Here is a 13577-nt window from a genome sequence, read left to right on the forward strand (position 1 = left end):
CTCTTAATAGGAAAGACCTATAGGGACTGCGTAATGAGAGTAGCTTCCTTCCCCAGTAATATTGAACCCCAATATCTGCCTCTGAATTTTTATTATTCATGCTACATTTTTCTGTAGGATAATACTCTGGTACACTGTAAAGATTTGTCACCCATATTGGTTTAATAAAACACCAACTGGCAGGGCGTAGAGGTGGGGCATCCAGACTAGGAGATGAGTGGTGAGAGGAAAGGCAGAGACGCAGTCGAGGCAGAAGAAGCAGGATGAGAATGCCTTCTAAGAAAATAACGACAACTTGTGCTGATCCAGCATTCTCCTCCCTCTTCTTTGTCTCGTTGACTTGTGTATCTGTTTACTTTGTGAAGTGGTGAACAGTGGTTTTATGTAGCGGCCGTCAAATGAGATAACTACATCTGAAGTAGTTGCACTATGCTTGTACACACACACACACATATTTATATGAATGAGTTGCAAGTAGTGTTTTTATAAAGTGAAAAATAAATTATTTTCATACTTTTGAACTTATATTTTTATGAACTTTCCATCTTGTATACAATGAGTAAGTATTATTTTAATAATCAGAAAAAAAAAGCCAAATACTTGCTTTAAACCCCGACTAAGGTTCACCGACTACAAGAGAGACAACAAGCACTTCACCTTCGGATCTTTCGCGCAGAACTTCATGATTTCCCTCCAGTGTCTGTCCACGGTCTGGAACTGACGGCCTTCTTCTGGCATCTGCTGCATGATGTCCTCAGAACAAAAGATGGGCTCTAAGTACAGCCACTGGGCCTGTACTTTTAACCATTCATCAATTGTTTCCTGGATTCGGATCAGACGCTCCTCCCAGGCCTTGATTAAAAAAAGCACACTGCACTAACTTCTGGTTTTTAAAAGAAAACTATACATTATAGCAAGAATAAGCTATTAGAATTTATAGTGCATATTATTTGTGTTTTAATAAATAAAGCTTGCCTGAGGGTAAAGCAGCCACACCAGTCAACCATATAGCCCAGGAGTGATGGCACACACCTTTAATCCTGGCACTCAGGAGATGGAGGCAGATGGATCTCTGTGAGCTCAAGGCCACCTTGGGCTACACAGATTGGATCTGTCTGAAAGAGAAACAGAGCTCACGCAAAGGTGATCCCAGACACTTGAGATCATACACCTTGAATCCCAGCACTAGGGAGGTGGAAAGGAAAGTGGCAGGGCTGGGTGGAGAGTGGACCATAAAGGGGAAGAGGCGGGAACCCAGTGGAGTGTGGAGGCTGAGGTTTTGGAGAGCACTGCAGAATCTCCCTTTTGTTTGTTTGAGCTTTGGTAGAGGTAAGATCTCTCTAGTGCCATGGCTGCCTTGCTTTTCAGGTTTTCAGGGTGAACTCCAATATTTGCCTCTGGGTTTTTAATTATTCATGCTATAAAAATTCTCTATTGTTTTAATGTCAATAAAAAACAACTTATACCTTAAGATCACTTATAGGACTCTTACATATGTGTAGAAAAAAACATAGGAGCAGTAAGTTTTCCTTAAATCAATGAAACTCACAGTTGGTAGTGATCATAAAATTATTTCATTTCCTTATCTCTCATGGAATTACTCTAAATCTTAATGTATATCCTGCTCTACACCAGATATTGTCAACTGTGGATGATGTTGTCCTCCATACCAGGCAATATTTCAGAGTGTCTGAAATATCACAAGGTTGGTTATTACAGCTAAGAGGAGGAAGATACTTCTAACACCTATCATCTAGTGTATGGACACCAGAAATACTGCTAACTGTACTACAATATGCAGGGTAATCCCCATATGTAACAAGACTTTCTCTGTCCCACCAGCCAGCTCCTAAACAATGACATGGAGACTTATTATTAATTACCAAAGCATAGCCTTTATTTTAAGCTTATTTTAACTAGCTCTTATTACTTAAATTAACCCATATTTTTATTAGTCTGTGTTCTACCATGTGCCTTTTTACCTCCATCCCATCCTGTGTCTCTCACGCCTAGATTCACCTCCTACTTCCTCTGCTCCTGCCCAGAAGCCCAGCCATACCTCTTGCACAGCTATTGGCCCTTCCACTCTTCATTAAAACAATCCCAGCACTGTATCCTCATACAGTGTACAATTATCCTATCACACCCATAACCAAGAATTATTCAGTCCAAGACCAGAGAAGTGGCTCAGTGGATAAAGGAACTTTACCCAGACATCCTGAGCTGGTGCCCCAAATGGCAAATGTGGCCACATACAATGGAAGGAGAGAACTGACTTCTTTTACAAGTTGCTCTCCGACCTAGTCACATGTGCCGTGGCCTGCCTGCATGCACACATGCACACGAAGAGACACACATGGTAATAAATAAACATATGAAGAAATAAATGTATTTAAAAAAGAATTACTCAGCCCCAAATGTCAATAGTGTAAAGTTGGAGGATTTTGCTCTGTATTGGGACAGTTTGGAGAGAACTGAACTTATATTTTTAAAATAACGTGAATCAAGCCTCCCAACTCTCAGAGATTGCCTGGTGTTAACAAAATATTTCTCAAGTGTATGGATGGCTTAAGGCCCTAGGTTTAGAACTTAATCTCTTGTTTTTTAAAACATAACATTTTAAATTTCTCTTCTTAAACTATAACCTTTTAACTAACACACACACATGCACACTCACACATACATGCATGCACATGCACACTCACACGCACACACATTCACACTCACATGCACACACATGCACACTTACACACATGTACACTCACACACATGTGCACACATGCACACACGCACACTGAACAAGAAAGGCCAGGCTAGCCTGGCTGTAGGACAGATCCAGTGCGCGATCTCTTTGAAAAGCACAACTGTTTTCTAAAAATGACAGCAACCAAGACATCTATAAAACACTGTTTATGCTTAAATCAAACCATTCACATTATAAAAATGTATCAAAACATCACAATGTATGACAGAAATATATAAAGCTGTTACTTGTGAATTAAAGTACTATTAAAATTATATATTGTTTTTTAAAAAAAAACTGCCTTGGTTTGAGTCTCAATAATATCATTTAATAGCTAAGTGAATTTGGACAAATTATCCATCCTCAGTTTTCTTACCTATTTAGATAGATAATAACAATGTCCACCATGAAGATCTGCTGTGGGGAATAAATCAGCTAGTAAATGTGAAACCACTAGACCATTGACTAGCATAATTAACATCAATCAACAATCCAGTATTTTGTCTTTTCCTCAATTTATGTAGCCCCCAGTTAGAATTCTGATATTATTGTTGTTACCTAACAGAAACTTAAAGGGTTAAAGTAGCAGTGCTTGGGTTGGAGGACAGAACTGCTGACTGCAAACACCCTGTCAAATAAAACCAAGGAGCTGGGTTAATCAACCAAGGTTACCCAGCTCCTCTTCCAGGTCACATAGAATAAGTTTTGGTTCTTATTGTTGTTTGTTTAAATAAGTAGAGTAATTCCTCTCAACCACCTTTAAACATCAATGTATTTAAAAGTCTGACCTCTTTTTCTTCTTATTATTATTTTTTACCTTTTTTTGAGACAAGGTCTTGTCATATAGTCCAAGCCGGGTTCTAACTCCCTAGATAGCCTAGGGTAGATTGGTGTGCACGATGATTCTCCTGCCTCAGGTTCCTGAATACTGGGATTACAAGCTTTGCCAGGAGCAGCTAAGAAGTTATCTCTAATTGTGTGTACACAAGAGTGTGCCTACCTGGCTACCTCTACACTAGATGACAAGGCTTTCCAGTATAAATGTCATCACACACACACACACACACACACACACACACACACACACACACACACACACTCAGTGCTTCCCTTAATTTATAAAGTTTATAACTCTTTCTTAGACTTTTATCTTCTGCTTGTGCTTTATTGGTTTTGTGCTCACAGAGGGGAAAACTACTGGACCTTGTTATCTATGAAGCTATGATCATAATTTGTATGTTTTCCATAGTTACCCAAATCAACAACAAAGATATATTATTTACTTTTTGAAGTAAACAGCAATTCACTAACTGCTTGTTGTTCAAAGTAGAATTAACAGTGAAAGATAACTTTACTGTGAGGATACAGTGTGATATGTGATTTGAGCTTTCTAAAGTTAGAAATTAGCTGTATTTAAAAATTCCCAGGAACGAAGTTTTTAAATTTCACTTGCAGTAAAAACTGCTTGTTAGTCTAGAGTGTGCACTTAATATGCGTGGGGACCTATTAGAGAAAGGAAGGCAGGAAGGAAGAAGGGAGAGAGGGAGGGAGACAGGGAGGGGGAGAAGGAAGGAGAGAGGGAAAGATGGAGGAAACAAGACCAGAGCTAGGCGTGGTGGCTCATCCTGCAGTTCCAGTACTCAGGACCTGAAGTAGAATAATCACCACCAGTTTGAGACCTGCTTGGCCTATATAGTGAGTTAAAGGGCAGCCTACAGTACAGAGTGAGTCCACGTCTCAAGACGAAGTAGGGAAAGATGAGAAGGACGGGAAAGGGAGCAGGAAAGAGCTTCAGAGTGTTCCCTTCTCTATCACTGGAGACAAATCTTAATAAAGTATGACTTTCCTCTCAAAAACATTAATTAATATATTATTTGTTTATTCATTTTTAAGCTTTTATATAGATGAGTGTTTTGTCTTTATCTGTTTTTTTTTGTGTGTGTGCATAGATAGAGCAGCCACGGAGGACAGAAGAGGGCATCAAATCCTCTGGAGCTGGAGTTGCAGGTGGTCTCTAGCCACCTTGTGGATGCTGGGAACTGAACAAGTGTTTTTACCACGGTGTCGTCTCTTCAGCCTTCACCACATACCAAGGCTCAGTTCTATCACTTGAATAGACATTTTAAAAGCATCCAAGAATATTTTCATGAGAACATACATGAAACAAGATAGACGTTTTTATAAATGACAAGGAGCTATCATACTTAACACACCTTGATCTCATTTTCAAATGGTTTGATAAAAGGTGAGCCTCTCATTGTCTGAGTTTTTATAATTTGATCATCAAGAATTGCCTGGATCTCGTCCACTGAAGAAAGGATGCAGACTCCAGTGTCACGATACAGACTTATATGGAAAGAGATATCATCCCAAGCTGCTATCATGGCGTTCATGGCTCTCTCCAAGGAAAATTCCTAAAAGGGAGAAATGGAAAAAGAAGAGGATGAAGAAAACTGGAGGCAAATAAAAATAGGATGATGGGAAAAGGAATTTATAGCCAGGCGGTGGTGGTGCATTCCTTTAGTCCCAGCACTCAGGAGGCAGAGGCAGGCAGATCTCTGTGAGTTCAAGGCCAGTCTGGTCTACACAGCGAGTTCCAGGAGAGCTAGGGCTGTTCCACAGAGAAACCCTGTCTTGAAAACAAAAAGAAAAATGAAAAAAAGAAACTTATTTATGCTATTTAATTTCCCTGGGCAATTCAGTGAGCATTTTTCTCATTAAATCATAATCTCCATAACTGTCTGCCTGTCTGTCATCTGTCTGTATCTATCTGTCTGTCTGTCTGTCTATTTTTTATCTACCATCTATCTATCTGTCTATCAAGAATGATTTAAAAGTTCCTTAGAGAAGTCATGAACCTAGGAGAGAAGCGGACACCACCGTTCTGTTGAAGGAGAAGAACAATAAAATGGCATTCTCCTATACCCATAGCTGCCCTGCTCAGTTACCATCAGAGCAGCTCCTTCCTGCAGTAGATGCGAACCAACAAACAACCTATAAATGGCCTGCCTGAAGAGAGTGGGAGACCTTGGAACACTCGATCCTAAATGAGATGTTTCCATCCAATTCCTCTTCTCTGTGGCAGAGGAGGTGGAAAGACCGTGAGAGCCAGAGGGGAAGGGGGACACCAAGGAACCAAGGCTTTCCAATACAACAGGCCTGATGCAAATATGAACTCACAGTGGTGGTGGCAGCATGCAGAGGGCATGCACGGCCTGTGCCAGTTGTCCCAGTGCTGGGAGGGAACCCAGAAGCTATAGCTAATTGATAACTTCTCATAAAGGAAAAATTAGCTTTCTCCAATGGCGTCTCACTGGGTATACAAACCACTCCTAAGGGCAGGCCCCATGCCCAGAAGCATATGGCTAACAGAAAACTAACTCAATGGCATTCTTTTTAAAAATCGTACAGGTCTTCCGTGTATATATTATGGTCTCTGATTTTGTGTTTTTATGGCAATCCTATGTGTGCAAACAAGTGAGTCATTGTGTCTACGTGTGCTTCTTGTGCTTTTTCTTTGGCTCTTTTCTTCTGTTTGTTTTGTCATATTCTAATTTATTGTTTTTATTTTACTTTAATTTATTTTATTATTATTTTTAGACACCTGTTTTCTATTGAGAGAAAGGAAAGATGTGGGAAGAGTTTAGGGAAGGGGAAACCATAATCAGAATATACTATATGAAAAATTCTATTTCCAATTAAAAATAGAAAAAATTCCTAAGAAAAATGAAGTGTTTTGAAGTTTAGTTGTTATGGAAACTCTTGTTGTCACTGTTAAAATGGGCAACAGAATAAAATACCTACTAGGTTGTCTCCAAAATGGCCTTTTTGCAAGTAGTCCGTAGCTTGAATTTTCTGTGTATTTCAAGAACCTTCTTTCTAAGGCCATACTTATTTGTTGGAACAAAAACACAGACACAGACACACACAGTCACAGACACAGACAAACACAGTCACAGACATAGACACACAGATACACACACACATACACACACAATGTGCTACATACATATCCATTCACTCAGGTTCTTAATAGAACAATCATATAACAATACTAATAATGTATCATCCAATTATATTGCAACATGGCAGAATGAGGAAAGTATCAAAGGGGCAGTTTCTAGTCTGGATCTCAGAGAAGCAAGCGCGTGTCTGCGTCATGAAAGAGTGGTCCTCTATCACCTTCCACTCACCATTGTTATCTGTACTGTATACACCACCGCTAAACAAAACTTAAACCCATCAGAGAACCAACTCATCAAGTATTTCAGTTTCTCTTCATGCTTACCTTGCTTGCACCTGCGCTTATCACTTCAAATTTTTCTAAATATGGTGTAAGGTTTAATTTTAGGACCTTCCTCAGTGTAGTTCCAGAATCTGGAGTTAAGTCATAACCCACAATCTCTGACATCTGTTTCCAGTGACGAGCTCTCATTCCTGGGTTGCACAGAATGGAGACAGTAGGGATGTACTCCTGAGGATGGAAATACAGACAATAATCTCATTTGACTAACCTTAATAATAGAACAATTCCATTTCTTTAAGTTATTTAGTATAAGTGCAATCAAAACATCAACTAGATTGAGAAGAAAGGAACAATTCTAAAGTTCACCTGCAATATTAGGTGTGCATAGCAATCAAGAAATTACCAAAGTAAGAATTAATAAGGAAAAATTCCATGAACCTTAGTATCACAAAAAATAAAGAGGTTAACAACACCCAAGGAAATATAAATAATAACACCAGACCAGCAAATCTCAAAGAGAGGAACACACACACGCACGCACACACACACACACACACACACACACACACAAAAAAAAAAACAAAAAAAAAAAACCAGGAATCAACAAATACTGCTCATTGATATCTTTCAACATCAATGATCCATGCTGCGTGCTCTTAAGAGTCCACAGATGCTACAGCACTATAACTTGTAAAACTTTCAATCCCCATAGATGGAGAAAATAGGATGCTCTGTGATAAAGTCAAAATTAAATATCTACCTAAAAATTCAGCCATACCGAAGGTGCCAAAGAGAAAACTCCAACCTAAAGAGGTTAACTACAACCATGAAAATGCAGAAAATAAATTATCTCATGCCAACAAAATCAAAAGAAGAGAAACACACACACCACCACCACCACCATCAAAACCACCACCACCAACAACAACAACAATAATAACAAGATATGAGGAATGAACAATCACTGCTCATTGCTATCTCTCATTATCAGTGATCTCAATTCTCCAAGAAAAAGACACAGACTAACAGAATGGATACAAAAACAGGAGCCATCCTTCTGCTGAATCTAAGAAACACACATCAACATCAAAGACAGACATTACCTCAGGGTAAAAGGTTAGAAAAAGATAACCCAAGCAAAAGGACCTAAGATGCACGTTGGTGTAGCCACTTTAATATCTAACAAAATAGACTTCAAACCAAAACTAATTAACAAATAGGGAAGGAGATTACATACTCACCAAAGGAAAAATCCATCAAGACATTTTAATTAGTTGCATCTACACCCCAAACACAAGGGCACCCAAGTTTGTTAAAGAAACACTACTACAGCTTAAGTCACATATTGATCCTCACACATTGACCGAGGGATCAATACCCTACTCTCACCAATAGACAGATCATCTAGATAAAAACTAAGCAGAAATGCTGGAGCTAACTGATAGCATGAATAAAATTGGCTAACAGATATTTAGAGAACATTTCACCCAAACACAAAAAAATATACCTTCTTCTCAGCACCTCACTGAATTTTCTACAAAATTTGCCACATACTTGAACACAAAGCAATACTCAACAGATACAAGAAAATTGAAATAATACACTGTATTCTATCTGACTACCATGGATTAAAACTGGATAGTAACAACCAGAAACAACAGAAAGCTTACAAACTCATAGAAATGGAACAACTCACTACTGAATGAAAAATGAATCAAGACAGAAATTAAGAAATATATTAAACAAATCCAATAATACATCAGAAAAATCATCTACCATGACCAAGTAGGCTTAATCCCAGAGATGCAAGGATGGTTCAACATATGAATGTTGAAAGAGGGAGCTGCTTGTTGGTTCCCGCCTACCTGGCCAGCTTAGACCTGAAACAATCACACAAAAACTGTATTGATTAAATCACTGCTTGGCCTATTAGCTGTAGCTTCTTATTGGCTAACTCTTTTTTTAAAAATAATTATTTATTTATTAAGTGTACAATATTCTGTCTGCATATATGCCTGCAGGCCAGAAGAGGGCACCAGACCTCATTACAGATGGTTGTGAGCCACCATGTGGTTGCTGGGAATTGAACTCAGAACATTCGGAAGAGCAGGCAATGCTCTTAACCGCTGAGCCATCTCGCCAGCCCTATTGGCTAACTCTTACATATTAATTTAACCCATCTCTATTAATCTGTGTATCATCACGTGGCAGTGGCTTACCAGCAATTCTCTGGCAGCTCCATGGTGTCTCTCCGACTCTGTCTTCTTCCTCCCAGCATTCCGTTTAGTTTTCCTAGCTCTGCTCCCTTATAGCTCTGCTATAGGCCCAAAGCAGTTCCTTTATCCATTAACCAATAAAAGCAACACATAGACAGAAGAACCTCCCACACCATATGAAAATTCATCAATGTAATCTACCATATAAACAAACTGAAAAAAAGCACTACATGATCATCTCATTAGATGCTGAAAAAGCCTTCAACAAAAAAAAAAAAAACCTTCATGATAAGTTACAGAGAACAAGAATACAAAGAACATACTTAAACATAATAAAGGCAATATACAGCAAGCCAAAAGCTAATATCAAACTAAATGGAGAGAAACTCAAAGTAATCCTACTGAAATCAGGAACAAGACAATGCTGTCCACTCTCTCCATATCTATTCAATATAGTGCTTGAGGTTCTAACTAGAGCAATAAGAAAACAAAAAGAGATCAAGGGGATACAAGTTGGAAAAGAAGTCAGACTCTTACTATTTGCTGATGATATGATAGTATACATAAGTAACCCCCAAAATTCTACCAGGGAACTCCTACAACTCATAAACACTTTCAGGAATGTGGCAGGATACAAGATTAACTAAAAAAAAAAAAATCAGTAGCCCTCTTTTATACAGATGATAAATGGGTTGAGAAAGAAATCAGAGAAACATCACCCTTCACAATAGCCACAAATAACGTAAAATATCTCTAACCAAACAAGTGAAAGACCTGTAGAACAAGAATTTTAAAACTCTGAAGAAAGAAACTGAAGAAGACACCAGAAAATGGAAAGATCTCTCCTGCTCTTGGGTAGGTTGAATTAACATAATAAAAATGGCAATTCTACCAAAAGCAATCTACAGTTTAATGCAATGTCTATCAGAATCCCAGCAAAATCCACAGACCTCAAAAGAACAATACCCAACTTTATATAGAAAAATAAAAACCCAGGATAGTCAAAACAATCCTGTACAACAAAGGAATTTCTGGAGGCATAACAATCTCTGACTTTAAACTCTACTACAGAGCTACAGTATTGAAAACAGCCTGAGCTACACGAGGTCCAGGCCAGGTTGGGCTGCACAATAAGATTGATGACATCAATTCAATCCCAAAATCCACATGAGGAAGGAGAGAGCTGACTCCTACATGTTGTCCTCTGACTTACACACACAGCTAAAGCATACATGTGCATGCATTTTAGGAATGACAGTGCTCTCTGGCCTCCATACATATGTGCATGGATGCCTCAATAACATGCTCCTCCATACGTGAATACACAAGAACACACAGAGATGTGCACATACATACATTAATATTCTTGTCTAAAATAAAGAAGGTGAGGATTTGACCAAAAGTTAAGGGGAAAAAAGTATTTCAAAACTACACACATACACACACACACACACACACACACACAAAAAAAAAAACCTCCACTGGTTATGTGGGTCTCTGCTTATCTCTGTTTTTTGTTTGTTTTGGTTTCGGTGAGACAACTGGGTATCTCACTAGATAGCCCACGTTAGCCCGGAACTTGTAATCGCTGTTCCTCAACCTCCTAGGTGCTGGGATGTGCTGCCGCACCAAACTCTATGTTTTCACTTTTCTTTAGGTATCAGAGTTACTCTATCAAAGCACCCATCTCGAAACCACAGGAAGATCATAACTCATAGCCTTAACAGCTTCTGGAGCAACAAACAAACAAACAAACAAACAAATAAAACCAGGCTCCTCGCATACAGCCAGTTTAAAAATGCCAAGAGGAATAACATTGGCCCAGTTTGGACTATAGGCGTATCCCTGAACCAATTCCCACAGCCAGAGAGACGACATAGTAGGGTCAACTCATCTTGCATCAGGCACGCCCAGGAGATACAACTGATTAGTTACTGACCCAAACTTTTTTACATGGAGCCAGACTACTGAATACACAGTCTTACTACTGGAGAGTTGATTTTATATTTTATATAGTATATAGCATGATACTGAAAGAGATGTATGATATTTAAATGCCGTTAAATACATGTATACCTTAAAAACCTTTATTTGCTCCATTACGATAGCACACATAGCAATTGTAGGATTCTCTTTTGGTTCTTCTTCAGGTTTCTCATCTATCAAAGATCGTTTTCTTGCTGCCTTTCTTCTTTCTTGTAATTCTTTCTTTTGCTTGGTTTGGAAGAATTTCAGTGTCTTAAAAACTTCCCGGGAAAACTCATCTACATCGGCTTCCATGCTTTCCCCATTAAGGTCCAAAAACCCTCCATCCATCCACCTGAATAAGAAGAAAAAATAATTTAAAACTCAGACTTTTGAACTATATATAAGTATTGGGAAACTTTTCTGTGGAATCATTTCGTTCTATACGAGAGACAGCTGAGTCACACAGGTAGAAATGATGGTAAAGGGACAGAGTTAACACCATCATTTAAACTGCAGAGCCTGCGGTAAAACATGCATCCAGTGACAAGCAGGTAACTAACACTATTCAGTAAAATGCAGACTTGACTGCGCACTTTTAATTTTGTTTGAGTATTAGTAAGCTAGCTCCATAAAATGTGAACTGGCTCTGATAGATGTAGCACAATTAATAAAACCCCCCGAGACAGATATCGGGGTTCAATCTGAAGGTCAGAAAAACAAAACAGCCAGCCACTATCTCTTACCTCAGTCTGAAATGGCGATCCTGCCTCCAGGAATCCTCAGAATGAGACTGACTGAGACTGTCTCCTCCTATTGTATGTTCCTCACTAGTGCTGGGATTAAAGGCGTGCACCACTACCACCCGGTTTCTATAGCAAACTCAGGAGAGTTTGCTCAGAGATTGCTCAGCAGCCTGTTCTTCCAGAGGTCCTGAGTTCAAGTCCCAGCAACCACCTGGTGGCTCGCAACCATCTGTAATAATATCTAGCCTGGCTAGCTCAGTCGGTAGAGCATGAGACGACCCTTCATCTCAGTGTTTTAGATTCGAGTCACACATTTGTGCCAGATATCATTACAGATAAATCCAAGCTCTATTGCACAGTTCAGCAGCAGGTTAGCACCATCTGAGGCTCTCCCATATGACACTTGCTTTTCACATGAGTAAATGAATAAGTACTACGTTGAAACCTTTAAGAAGAAATGCCTTATATTTATACACTTTTATATCACTTGCTTAATTTTCTTATTGTATCACCAAAAGTTACCTTTTTTCTGTTCTTTGCCACTTCAAAACAAAATTAAAAAACTTCTGGTAGGGCTCAATGTTAACTTTTAATTTTTCCAGCTCAGGATACTTTGTCAGTTCCCATTTGAAAAGTTCCTCCTCTTTATTAATAAACTGAACTGCTTCTTCGGATTCCTGAATGCGTTTCTGTAGTTGCCTTACGTCCATCACATACTAAAAGCAAACAAATGTCTGTTCCTGAAATATCCAGATGGTATTATAACAAGATCACATAATATTACATAACTAACGTTCTCCTGTTTATTTTTTTTCTGAGACAGGGTTTGGGAATGTTCTCCTGTTTAAATGTCAACTTCACAACATCACCATGTTGATGAGCAGGCTATGGTTATGCACATTGTATGGCAGTAAACTAAGTCATAGGTGTCAGGTTCGATCATCAAGGAAACCTTCATTTGACATGCTAAGTGCATGTTTCCTCTACATTTTAAAATGTGTTTTTCTGCCCTGTGCTAACCTATGGTTAGCTACAGTCACAGCCCTAACCGTGTATCTGACCTGCTGCATGCGATCCAGTTCTGCAAACTCCCTGAACTCCTCCATGCGACGCGATTCCTTCTCTATTTCCAAGATCAGTTTCTCTCTCTTGGCTACTAGTTCATTCTCCTTCAGACGCTTAGCACTCTCAATGAGCTTTACGGAAAGATGATTTAATAATGTTAACAAGCGTAGTAGAAAGATAAGAATTTTGAAATAAAACTATCAATGTTTTATAGTAATTTAGAGAAAATGGAAACAGAATCATTGTCTTTAAAGACCAATGTAAAAATGCAAAGAGTAAATCACAGAGACAAATTTTCCTACATCTTTTAAAACTCAAAATAGTTAATTATATAGTTTGACTGTTTAATGAGTTATGGTAAAATTAAAAGCCACCATTTATTGAGCATACACATACCATATATTAAGAGCTGTTTAGTACCTTTTCTATGTTATTATGATTTTCTCTGCAAAGATAAAGAAACCGAGATGTATGAAAATTTTGAAGCATGTTAAGGTTACAAGATTGTAAAAGCAAAAAGCTGAGATTAAAACCTTGTGCATCCCACACATTTTGTTACTGTTCTATTTTGTTTGGATAAACTGGCTGATTACTTT

The 13577-nt window shown here is 38.6% G+C and overlaps 1 protein-coding gene across 1 annotated transcript in view; it reads right to left on the reverse strand.

Moving 5' to 3' along the window:
- The window catches only part of Dnah12 (dynein axonemal heavy chain 12), a 165966-nt gene that overhangs the window by 128265 nt on the left and 24124 nt on the right, over nt 1-13577 (reverse strand). The window contains exons 14-19 of the mRNA XM_038349317.1: nt 12978-13112; nt 12439-12632; nt 11282-11525; nt 7032-7217; nt 4957-5157; nt 658-852 (exon numbers count right to left, since the gene is read on the reverse strand). Of these exons, the coding sequence (XP_038205245.1) occupies nt 658-852; nt 4957-5157; nt 7032-7217; nt 11282-11525; nt 12439-12632; nt 12978-13112 (1155 nt within the window). The remainder of the gene's footprint in view (nt 1-657; nt 853-4956; nt 5158-7031; nt 7218-11281; nt 11526-12438; nt 12633-12977; nt 13113-13577) is intronic.

This window comes from Arvicola amphibius, chromosome 12 (genome assembly GCF_903992535.2).
Source record: "Arvicola amphibius chromosome 12, mArvAmp1.2, whole genome shotgun sequence".
In the NCBI taxonomy this organism is placed as follows: domain Eukaryota; kingdom Metazoa; phylum Chordata; class Mammalia; order Rodentia; family Cricetidae; genus Arvicola; species Arvicola amphibius.